Genomic DNA, 12,980 nt, shown 5'->3' on the forward strand with positions numbered 1-12,980 from the left:
AAAAACAGGTCACAGCCAGTGTTGTACAAAAACATGCTGATGTAGATGTTGATCAGTCTTGTGAGATGGAACTGAATGAATGGTCACGTGAATTGAAAGTAGAAAAGTGGTTAACTGAACTCTCATCATGTGAACCAGATGTTCCAGTCACTTGTCAGTCTTCACTTTCTGATACATTGTTGGATGGTAAAGGCCTTTTTGATGGAACCTGGAGAAATGTCTTTACCATGTCCTCGCAGTGTTCATCTGTGCCAATTGAAATTCAGTCGCTTTACACAAGTAGCAGTATAGCTATGACAGAGCCTGTCTTGAAAGATTATTGTGAAATTAACAATTTTAACAAAGCCATTGTCTTTTACACAGGATTGTTGAAGTCACGCCCTGACATACATATCTCTGTTGCCCACTTTATATGCATTGTGATGCTGAAAGCGTTTCATGTGGAATCCAAGAGAAGGATCTCCATTAGAAATACAGGTTTGCAGCCACTGACCTGGAGAGAATATCAGTGGAATCAGAAAGGGAACGGCTTGTTTGATGGAAATATCAGCTGTATGTTTGGACTTGAACAGTCCTTATACCCGTTCAGCAAATCATCAGTAAGCACAGAATCTGAGAGGGAAGTCAACACCAATACTTCAGCCAGAACCAATTCACCAGTGTCCAGTGATGACAGTGAACAGACCAAAGAGTTGGCCGCTAATCAGTTGACCTTTACTAGTGAGAACTTGACACAAGGTATCACAAGCACCAGTTTTCACGGTGCTTCAAATGAGACACCACTATCACCTTGTTATCACAGCAGAAGGCAGGAAGGCCTGCAGTACTCTTCCTCCAGTCATTCATCCCCAGGTGCAGTAGGAGGGAACTTGAATTACCGGGACAAATCATGTGTGGGAAAACAGACTTCGGGAAGACAATCCAGCAGGCCACTCCCATTCAGCAACAGAAGCATGTCTCAGGGTTTGAAATACCAGCCTTGTTCAGGGAACACATCTCACCAGTATGATGGCAAGAACAGTACAGCTACTTGGCAAACAAGGCACTCTGGTGGTGTTTCGCCTACCTGTAGGGAAAGCATGTTTGGTGATGTGCAGAAGAGTGGACAAATAGTGCCTCAGTTAGTTCCCAGAGAGAGCTTGCAGTCTCTCACTGACTGGCTTGAGGACAGTGACCTGTCATCCAGTGCCGCCACTCTGAGTGGGGTTAGTCCCCATTTGTCATCAGAGCACTTGTCACAGCATAATTCTAGCCATGACCTGATCTTTTCCTGCAGCGATTGTCTATGTCCAGATGAGGCACAAGCACAAAGGCAGCAGGAACTTTATGAACTGGCAGATTTTGAGGCTCTGGAAAACGCTTTGCAAACTGAGGGGCAGCATCAGGAGCAGGGGGGTGGATTGAGTGACTTGGAACTTGATACAAAAATGCGAAGGCAGCCGGGGTTTTGTGAACTACAGAATTTCATCATTTTGGAAAAGCTTAGTCAAGAAGAACTTGAACAGCAGGCGAATGAATTTCAGGAACTAGATCAGGATTCAGTAGCACAGATACAACAAGGACCCTCTGATTGGGTCAGGTTTGTAGCTGTGGAAAAGGCAGAGTTTCAACAAGAAGAGCTGCCATTGGAGCAGGCACATGAGTTTCACAATCTAGATCATGAAAATATCAGTGTCTCTGACCAGTCACTTTGGCATTTGGATTCGATTCCTGAGGAAGATGAAGAAAACCATGAGCTCAAAGACGTGTCTAAACATGAAGTCCACGAGCCCCAAGATTTGTTAAAACACGAAGACCATGAGCCCAAAGACGTGTTGAAACAGGAAAAAGATCAAGAGCCCCAAGATTTGTCGAAACAGGAAGAAGACCATGAGCCCCAAGATGTCTCTGAACACGCTGAAGACCATGAGCCCCAAGATGTGTCTGAACACGCCAAAGACCACGAACCTCAAGATTTGTTTAAACAGGAAGAAGACCATGAGCCCCTAGATTTGTTTAAACACGAAGACCATAAGCCCCAAGATGTGTCTAAACATGAAGTCCATGAGCCCCAAGATGTGTCAGAATACGAAGACTTTGAGTACCAAGATGTGTCTAAACACCTGCCACATTGTGTTGCTGATGCACTGGCTGCAGGACAAGGAGGACTAAACAGTCAGCAGTCGTCTCAGGCAGCAACTCTTGCTCCATGTATACCCGATGAAGATATGTTGGCAAAGTCCAGTGGCATCAAGGACTTGGGATTCCCTGCTCCTGACTCAGAGGAAGAAAGCGTGACTGATGCTAAGAAGAGTTACACAGTGGTTGTTCAGCAAACTGAGATGGCAGACATTGCCTCAATGTCTGATTGGTCTGAAGCCGTGCAGGAAGGTCCAGCTTGGCCTTGTTTTCAGGACACAACAGATCAAGTCAATGTTGGTGTAAGAAGCAGTCATGTATCCACATCTTGGCCCAGTTTCCAGGGCACAACAGATCAAATCTGTGTTGGTGTTGGAAGTAGTCATGTATCTACAACAGCTTGGCCTTGTTTTCAAGCTGTTGATAAAGTCAGTGTTGGTGTGGGAAGTAGTCATGTATCCACAAATACTGCAGTGACATTTTGTGACATTTTCTTTAAGCAGCCAGGAATGAGTTCACCACAGACAGACACAGAAGAGGGATGGCTGGGCAGAAGGAATGAAGGCTTTGACTGTGACGCGTCACCAGCTACCCAAAGAAAAATGACAGAGTTGCTTCAAGAAGTTTCAAGCTCCAGTGAGTCCAGAGAATATGTCCGAGATAGTGGCTTTGACTCAGATGACAGAAGTTGGGTGACAGCACCCAGTTACGCTGATTTAGGCACTTCAATGAACCATGTGGTAGAGAGTCATGGCAACATATCCGTGTTGACTCCAGGCACTTTGGAGTACTGGGATGAGTTTGTATCCCAGTTAGATCCTGGCTGTTGCGAGAGAACGAGTATCAAGAAGACAGTGAACTGGGACCAAAATTTGCTGTGTTGTGGAGCCCCTCAGGAGGATGAACCACACGCACTGCAGGCCAGGGGAAAAGGTTTCTCCACTCAAAACGAACAGGAAGATACTAAATCAGCAGCGTCAGTTGTAGCAGGATCAAAACCAGTGCCATGTGATGCACCTCAACCCTTTTCCCGTTCCTTGAAACCCAGAGCGAGATTATCCAGGGACCCTGGTCCTGTGCCTCCAGTATGCAGCAAAGCACCCCAGACATTCCCAGTGAGGAGCCAGACATCATCCCCCGTGTCCATTGCACCAAAGACGGTTGAGTCTACTGAATATTTGGAAAATGGGTCAGCCCCAAGACAGTCTATGACGAAAGCAGTTATGTCGAAACTACTTGTGTCTGCATCAACCGTTAAAAATTTTGCATTTAGGAAGTGGAACCGATTTCCTATTTCAGATGAAAGTGTCGCTGCTGGATACGTTGTGGGGCTGAAGAAATCTGGTGGTTTTAAAAGAACACTGCGTGCAGAAGCTGTAGATGAAGTTAAACAGAAGAAGACAGGAGATGCACTACTAATGAAAGGGGCTAAAGACAGTGATCAATTACCCAGAATAGGCCAATTGAAGAATCTTTTAAGAAGAAAAAAGACAAAAATAGATCCAACAACGATGAAACTGAATTCATCAGCAAACGAGTCAGGTATTGCAGTGCCTCTTCCTAATGTATCCATTGAGCTAGAGGGTGAGGGGAGCAAAAGACACGGGACGGACAAATCAACTGCAAAATCTCATGTTAAAAAAGGTGACACAGAAAAGTCAAAGTACTGGGCTTCAAAAGCTTGGGCACTAAATTCTGACACCAGAAGGTCAGCAAACCAGATACCTGTTATCACAAAGCCCAACCGAGAGAAACGAAAGCGTCGTTCAGTCATGGAACGTCACGGTGAAGCATCATCTGTCAAAAATTTAAACAAAGAAAAATCACAGTGTAACTCAGAATATGGGAACTTATTCGTCACGACAGGAGATAATCTAACACCTCTTGGACTGTCCCAGAAAAGGCGGCCAGCAAGGCGCAGGTCAGTGAAAGATGATGACTGTATGCTGGTGACAGAAACATCAGTTCAACTGTCCAAGAAATTAAGATCATATTCACGGAGAAGCGATGGAAATTTATCTCCATTAACGAGCAATATAGTCTTAATGGAGGAGAAAACGGACGTAGGTTGGACGTTAGATCGTCCTTTTTCTTCATCTGACATGTCGCTGGATGATGAACATTTCTGGTCTAAAAGCAAAGTGATCCTGGTGGCTGATGATGATTCAGAAGATGGGTTTGCTTATCAACGACCCAGAACGCTTACAGAACAGAAAATCAGCGACAAAACTAACCTGAACAAGCAAAAAGAATTTGTCTCCCAGAAAGACAGACGCCCAACGCACTCACAAAGTTGTACTTCACTTCTGGACCACGGTACAGAAAAGCTCTTCAGTGCACTCCTGTCCATTGTCAAAAGTAAACAAAGCTCAAATGATGGTGACCACAGTTTCAACGCGTCTTTCCAGCAACAACCGAGTCACAGTAAACGTCAGCAGGGCACTGGGGTCTTCCACAGACAAATCTCACCAAGTACAGGCAACCGTTGTCATCTAGCCAGTGGAGAAAAGACCTCTTCTTCCTTCAACAGATGGAAAAAATACCCCTCTGACGTGGAGTCCAGTTTCTCTGTCAGCAGCGGGGATTTGGCATCTGCTTTCTGGTTTGTGTGTTCAAAATCAACACCACATCACCCAGAACAGGAGAAACATATGTCGCAGTTGACAGCAGAGCAGTGTGGTTGGGTTTCTCCGGCCATTGTTTGCAGGCATAGTCTGAGGCCCGTTCTCTCTCATGTTGACAAGCCAGGAAAGTCATCTTCAGAGAAATCACCTTACAGAGTCTCCCGTTCTGTGCGTTCAGACAGAGAGAGACCAGGCAGCAGGAGTGGCCCGTGTGGTTTCTTGCCTTCATTCTTTGCCATGCACAGGGCTAAAGCTGCCATGGAGAAAATTAACAGCAGAGCCAGTTTGATGGACCCCTGAACCAGCTGGATTGATCTGGTCAGCCTTGATATCGTTGAACATCCACATTTTGTAATATTTTGAATTTGTCAGTCAAAAACACTTACCCAACGTTTTCTTGTTGATACGATCTTAAATAGAAGCATACCCAATTTTCAGCAGTATCGGCTATAGTCAGAGAGTTTATGTGTGCACATGTTTATGTGAATGATATAAAAGGTACGAGCTATTCAGATGTACAACCGGAAAGATTTTTAACTCTGCATATAACCCTGGAAAAATTACGTTCCTAAGAACTAAAGTCTGCCCTTTTTTAAGATTTTTTTAAAAATCAAAATTGCTACGATATTCAGGTTACAGCATTTGCGTCTGGTTAGTATTCATTGTAGATGAGAGTGGAAATTGTGCACGAATTCTACCCCATATTTCAGTTAATTTGAAGTTGACAGCAGAAGAGACAGGTTACCAAGTGCTGCTCACTTAGAAAAGACAAACCGATTTAAGGGAATAGATAAACGTACTTGATGTATGATCTTATTTTAGTGAGTGGAAAACCAACACGTTTGAAAAACAACAAGAAAAGTGCCAACAAAACTATGCTCAAGCACTTTTGATACATTTCCGAACAAAACACATTCGTTGAAGTCTATCTAGTTTTGAAACGGTGATGTCATTTTACCCATGTTTCTTTTTTGTGAAACACTTCTTTATATATATAGGATTTAAAAAATAATTTGAGACTGAAGTTTAATGAGCTCATTATATGAAGGCATACTGTGGTTATCTTGTCACAGTTTTGATGAACTTGTAAAACAATTTGTTTACATACTTATTTCGTGTAATAAATTGTGTAAACAATGCAGTTTAGACTTTTTAACACTGTCAGTGGGAACTGTTTGGATCTATTTTATCCCCAGTTTGTGTGGTTTTGTCTTTCGCCTCTTTTCCATCATCTCATAGTTCTCTTTCTGTCTCTATCCCAGGCTCTGTCTCTGTGAAACCCTGGATCAGACGCCAAGCTTTCTTTCAGTTTTCTTGCATCGGTTTGCGTGCGCGCGTGTGTGACAGACACTCAGAGACAGATGGGGATTTAATTCACAGAAACAGCAACGATCATAGTGTATCACCTATTATTGAGCTCAGCACGTAGAGGTATCAAAATTTGCTTCCAAGTTTAATTAATGGTCTGTGGAGTGATGGCCTGGACGTAACGCGTCCGCCTAGGAAGCGAGAGAATCTGAGCGCACTGGTTCGAATCACAGCTCAGCCGCTGATATTTTCGCCCCCTCCACTAGACCTTGAGTGGTGGTCTGGACGCTAGTCATTCGGATGAGACGATAAACTGAGGTCCCGTGTGCAGCATGCACTTCGCGCACGTAAAAGAACCCACGGCAACGAAAGGGTTGTTCCTGGCAAAATTCTGTAGAAAAATCCACTTCGATAGGAAAAACAAATAAAACTGCATGCAGGAAAAAATACCAAAAAAATATTGGTGGCGCTGTAGTATAGCGACGCACTCTCCCTGGGAAGAGCAGCCTGAATTTCACAGAGAGGAATCTGTTGTGATAAAAAGAAATATAAATACAAATACTTTGAAGTGAAGCTGCATAAGACTATCTTTTCACTATCAAACTGAAAACAATAACAAAACAACCCACCCCCACCCCCCAAAAATAAAGAAACAACAACAACAACAAAGAAGAAGAAACCCCTCAACCCCACCCTTACTAAGAAACAACATATAATCACCCCATCAAGAAACACACACACACACACACACACACACACACACACACACACACACACACAAGAAGCTAAGCGAAAGACAATCATTCAACCAACAAACAAAAGGAACAAAAAGGAAAATGAACAAGACGAAGCAACAACACAACAACAGATAATGTAACATCATCATCACGCATGCGTACACACATATTCAGCTTGATGATGGTGGCCATAGAATGGATGAAATTGAATGGACAAAAATATAAGGAGTATCCTCGTTACCAGATACATTTTTACTTGTGCCAGTATTGAAGAAAATGGAAATGAAGGACATTGAAAAGTCAGTGGGAAAACTCAACATTAAATGTCAGCAAACCACAATAACTTGAAAATGTTTGCTTAATTTTAGTGCCTGCCTGGTGTAGGATAGACTGCGGTCATCTGTTTGCAAACTGAACGAAACGGCCACCACAAAATAAGTTGAAAGGTGATCAGAAGAACTGAACACATCCCTGTCTCTGTAAGAGAGGTGGAATTCCTAGGGGGAATAAAGCAATGAAGCAAAGAGTAATTATGGCTCCCTGGGGACCAGTAATTAAAATAAACTCCATAAAATTTGCATTATGGTTTTTATTTAGGCTAACGGTGTGTGTGTGTGTGTGTGTGTGTGTGTGTGTGTGTGTTCATTTTGGGTTCTCCAGTTTTCTGATTAACTTACTCTTGTGTATTTTTGTTTGCTCTGTATTGATTAATTGACGTTTTTATTATTTCATTTTAAAATATTTACGTTTGTTTGCAATGTTGATTTACAAACACATATTTTTCGTTTACTCCATTTTCTTTTTTTTTCTGGTTCTGTCTTCTTTCTTTTCTTTTTTCCGTTCCCTTTCTTTTTTTAATTGTCCCGCTTTGTTTGTGTTTTCGCAGGCAAAATTATGGTCTCAGCTTCCCACGCCTCTCTTGTGGATTACTGAACGTGAAGTCATTTGTGTTCATGACTGGAAACGCCAGACACTGTCACTCAACCGCGTAACAAAGATAAAAGCAGAAGAAGACTATTTTATTTGGTTTATTTCAGATCGGTTGATTGATTTCTTGACACACACATATATATAAATATGTACACTGACAGATTTATGAATATACACATATACATTTTATGGAAAATAAGGAAAGGAAGTACTTTAATAAAGGAATAGATATATGAATTATACGTCTTTTTTCTGTCTGTATGTGTGTGTGTGTAGACTGTCATGACATTGTTGAGATTTATATTCCATAGGAATATGCTTCCATGGTTTTTTCTCTGCTGATTAGACTCCCCCCCGCCCCCACCCCATCCCTCTCCCCCGTTCCCCTTGCCCGTTCTCTTTCTCTTCCCCAAGCTGGTGCTCACGCCTGGCCTACTCGCTCAACGTTCCTGTCTGTTCCCCTTGCCTGTTGTCCGCTTGCTCACTTCTGTCTTAACGTTCCCTGCTGTCCTCCTTAGTCAACGTTCCCGTCTGTTCCCCTTGCATGTTGTCCGCTTCCTCACTTCTGTCTTAACGTTCCCTGCTGTCCTCCTTGGTCAACGTTCCCGTCTGTTCCCCTTGCATGTTGTCCGTTTGCTCACTTCTGTCTTAACGTTCCCTGCTGTCCTCCTTAGTCAACGTTCACGTCTGTTCCCCCTGCATGTTGTCCGCTTGCTCACTTCTGTCTTAACGTTCCCTGCTGTCCTCCTTAGTCAACGTTCACGTCTGTTCCCCTTGCATGTTGTCCGCTTGCTCACTTCTGTCTTAACGTTCCCTGCTGTCCTCCTTAGTCAACGTTCACGTCTGTTCCCCTTGCATGTTGTCCGTTTGCTCACTTCTGTCTTAACGTTCCATGCTGTCCTCACTGGTCAACGTTCCCGTCTGTTCCCCTTGCATGTTGTCCGTTTGCTCACTTCTGTCTTAACGTTCCCTGCTGTCCTCACTGGTCAACGTTCACGTCTGTTCCCCTTGCATGTTGTCCGCTTGCTCACTTCTGTCTTAACGTTCCCTGCTGTCCTCACTGGTCAACGTTCACGTCTGTTCCCCTTGCATGTTGTCCGTTTGCTCACTTCTGTCTTAACGTTCCATGCTGTCCTCCTTGGTCAACGTTCCCGTCTGTTCCCCTTGCATGTTGTCCGCTTGCTCACGTTCCTGTGATTGGTGGGTTGTGGGTTCCCTCCTGCTCTCTGTTTTTTTGTTTTTTTTTGGTCTGCCCACCTGCCTGTCTGTTTTTACATTGGGTGTGTGTGTGTGTGTGTGAGAGAGAGAGAGAGAGAGAGAGAGAGAGCTGGTGGTGAGGAGGTGTTTGATTGCGAAAGAATGACTTTTGCTTTGCCTGTTGCATCTGCACCTGTTTCCCTTCTATTTAAAAAAAAAAATTATTTGTTTTATCTTTATTTATTTATTGGGGTTTTTGTTTGTTTGTTTGTTTTACTTTGGGCAGAATGGCTGTGAATGATTGGGTATTCATGAAATAGGGATACGCAATTAACTCCGGCTGTACGTGCACTCTTGGGAGATAGACTTAAGGTGTCGGTATATCTGATGTCGGCTATTGCCGACGCTTACTGACTTGGGGGTAAAGCGGCAACTTTTGGCCATGTGGACGCCATATCCGATGTCTACAGACATCACTGAAACATTCCAGTTTATCCGATCTTCTCAGACAGTAGGCACTATATGCATAAGCATGTTGATTTTGTTGATATAAAGCAACCATTTCCTGTGCTATCTGAGGTGTGTGTTTGGTGTGTGTGTTTAGCATTTCTCATGGATCCTGGCCTCAAAGTGTTATTTATCCTTGACTCAGCATTGGGCCCACATGTATTTTGTACAGTTCTGTGTTTACATGTGCAAATTTCAATGCAATGCTTTTTTTTTCATTGGTGGTGGTGATGAGGGGAGAGGGACAGACAGAAAAAGAGGGATTGGAGAGAGATATTTTTCTCAAATGTGTTTTTGGCAAATTTTGTTATGGTGTTGAAAAACACAAAGGACACAACCACATCAACAATAAAAACACAACAGTAAAATGCATGTAGTCGTCAGCACTTCTAACTCTCGCTGCAGCAGTGCGGCACTTGTGTAGATTTCACAGGTAGTGGCCCACTTGCATAACTTCGCATGCCCCTTATGTGACGTGTTGCCACCGTCAGTTTACTGAGCAAACACACCGGAGTGCCAGTCAATAAAGTCACAAACAGACTCTCTAAACTCGGCATTGAAGCCTTCTGTGCTATGCAGTTCCTTCGAGAGACAGCGGAAGAAACAATTCCAGTCACTGCTAGTGATAACTGACAGTCAGTACAAGCTTAGTCGAGAGCTATCCCTCTCGGTACTTCTGCCATGTTGCGATGTGGAGGAAAGAACGCTGGTTTATACTCGTTCTTCTCTTCCCTTTCGTATGGACAGAATTAAAAGCGATATCGTCGAGCTGTTAAACGAATGCGGTCCGGTACATCGAATTATTTTTTAGTCATTGTCATACGGAGTCCCTTCAGAATTTATTAAATCTTAGTTATTTCATTGTTTATTTTTTTCATTATACAATGACTACACAACCAGTGCGCGTCTTCATATGGCGGGAAGTGTTCCTAGGTGTTATTTTGATATGTGATTGAATTAATCTTTCGATATTGTTGGCTTACTTGTAGCAATATATCTACACTGAGGCTTGAATGATAAAATAAAGCTGCAACGATTCACTATTATTCTGGACTTCAGAAATTTTGCTTATTCGAGTAGTAAATCATCAGGCACGACTGAACAGCGTGACGGGGCAAAGAAGGTACCATTGTTGTACTGTTCAGTCTAGGTATTGGAGTAGACACTGGTAGGAATAAACTTAGGAAGTTGATTTTAGTCTGCGTCAGTGCAAGCCTAAAACAGCCCATCCCTGTGTCAAGCACGTTGCAATAAGGAAGGGATTGCGGTGGGAGTGGGGGAGGTTGTTCAAGCTTGAACAGACGACCCCTTCCTCTCCTTCTACCGCATTGTAATGTGGAGAAGTGTCGGGCGAACATGCCGATGCCCCCTTCCCTTTCGCCACGTTGAAATTGAGGGGGTGGTGATGGTGGTGGTGTTCGGGTTGGGTCGATCTTGACCTGCCACAAATGACACCAGGGGTCATCCCAGGCGAGTTCAAACCGACCCAGGTGGAGAGTTGTAATACCGGGCTCGAAGAACAGGATGCAGATCTTCACAAAGTGACGAGACGTGCCTAGATGACTGTCCTGTTGGCGTCTCGTGTCCACTGGAAAGCCAAGAAGTGGGATGTGAACGTGTAATAATGGACAGACACACGCGTAGACAGTTCCTATACCCTCTGTCTGTCTGTCTCTGTCCCTCTCTCGATAGACAGATATTAGAGAGAGGCATATACAGTCGAAGCTGCTTACAACGAATAGCGGGGGACATTCGAAATTCCTTTGTTATATCCGACTTTCGTTAGATCCGACGCGCTAGTCTTAATGAATTTACATAAAAATGCTTAGTTATATCCGATGTGTCTTGATTCTCTTCCACCCCCCCCCCCTCCCCACACACACACACACACACACACACACACACGTGCGCGTCTTCATACATGGGCAGTAATCAAGCTCGTTTCCTAGGCTGTTATATACTTGAATAAAATTGATTGAAAAAAAAGGTTTCTCAGAATATGGCTATGGCTGTAAATTAATGTAAGCAATCACATAGATCTACACTGAAGGCTTAGAAACTGATAATAAGTAAAACGGGCGAACAGAATTCACTATTATTCTGAAGACTTCAGAATTTTGAAAAAATGTAAGAAGAAATCACACAGCGACACGACTGGAAAGCGGGACGGGGAAAGAAGGTGATTTCTGCATTGTTCGTGTACTGTTTCACACAGTGAGGTCATTGGAGTATGCACTGGTATGGAAATAAAAACTTAGGTAATTGATTTTAAGTCTGCCGTACGAGAGAGCATTTTTTTGTGCTTGTCACAGCTTGACAAGAAATCACAAAAACCAAAAAATGAATAGCGTCTGAATAAGGTCTTGAAAAGCTCTTGGTTAGTTTGGTCTTCCAGCTCACGCCAGTGCTAAACTCTAAAAGAGCCCAGCGGGTTTGATAATGTGAACGCCAAGAATTTGCACTGGGGTGTGAACGGGTTAAACTACACGCGGGATATATATATATATATATATATATATATATATATATATATATATATATATATATGTAGATATACCTATATATTTTTAGAGAGAGAGAGAGTTCCATCCCTCTTGAAAAAGTTTTTGTGTCTGCACTTTCCGGAAGCAAGAGCTTTGTAGCGGGTGGAGGGAAGAAACAACTGTGCCTGGAACGGTTGTGCTAATCTCGGTTCAGGGTCTTTTTTTTTTTCTCCTGTGGAAAAGGGCCCAGGAGGTTGTCAGGTGCGTCTTAAAAACATGGTGTGGCTGTGTTCGATTGCAGAGACGTTTTGACAGCGAATTGTGAAATGTCTTTTTTTTTTCTTTTGCCTGCAGGTGTGTACACGAACCAATACGTAAACAGTTGACGCATACACAAAGACAAGCAGACACTCGTATGTGCAGTTATTCACACGCACACACACACCCGCGCGCGCGCGCACGCTGACACACAAACACATACGCTCATTCATCCCATACATCCCACCCCAGCACACACACACACACACACACACACACACACACTATCACTGATAGTGAAAAGACGCTAAAGGACGAGCACATACACACACTCACCACGAATAGTGAAAAGACGCTGAACTACTGATGGTGACTATAGCAATTGTATTAGTGATAATGGTGATGGTAGTAGTCACTGGAGTATTAATTGTAACTGTCGTAGGTGGATTTGATAGTGACAACAGTATTGCTTTAGCCATTCGGTTGTCGATACTGATGACATCTCTCTCTCTCTCTCGCTCGCTCGCTCGCTCTCTCTCTATCTCCTATCCATCGATCAATCTGTGTGTGTGTGTGTGTGCGTGCGTGCGTGCGTGTGTGTGTGAGTGTGTGTGTGTGTGTGTGTGTGTTTCATCATATTTGTCCTGCACGTTTTTTCTTCTTCTCTCTTTCTCCTCTTTCCATTACTTATGTATGTGTGTGCGCCATTGTAACTGATGGAGATAAGCAAGGACAGATTGGAAGATTAGGCCATGCCAAAAATCTTAATCCTTGAATAGCAAACGTTTTGAGTTATGAGTTCTGAGTTCTCTGTCTGT

At 43.4% G+C, this 12,980-nt stretch overlaps 1 protein-coding gene across 1 annotated transcript in view; it reads left to right on the top strand.

The window, feature by feature from the left end:
- LOC143277672 (uncharacterized) overlaps positions 1-7,802 on the top strand; it is a 31,425-nt gene extending 23,623 nt beyond the window's left edge. Inside the window, exon 5 of the mRNA XM_076582584.1 lies at positions 7,674-7,802. Coding sequence (XP_076438699.1) covers positions 7,674-7,720 — 47 coding nt within the window. The 3' untranslated portion in view covers positions 7,721-7,802. The remainder of the gene's footprint in view (positions 1-7,673) is intronic.
- Positions 7,803-12,980: the final 5,178 nt, after the last annotated feature.

This window comes from Babylonia areolata, chromosome 34 (genome assembly GCF_041734735.1).
Source record: "Babylonia areolata isolate BAREFJ2019XMU chromosome 34, ASM4173473v1, whole genome shotgun sequence".
Taxonomy (NCBI): Eukaryota; Metazoa; Mollusca; class Gastropoda; order Neogastropoda; family Buccinidae; genus Babylonia; species Babylonia areolata.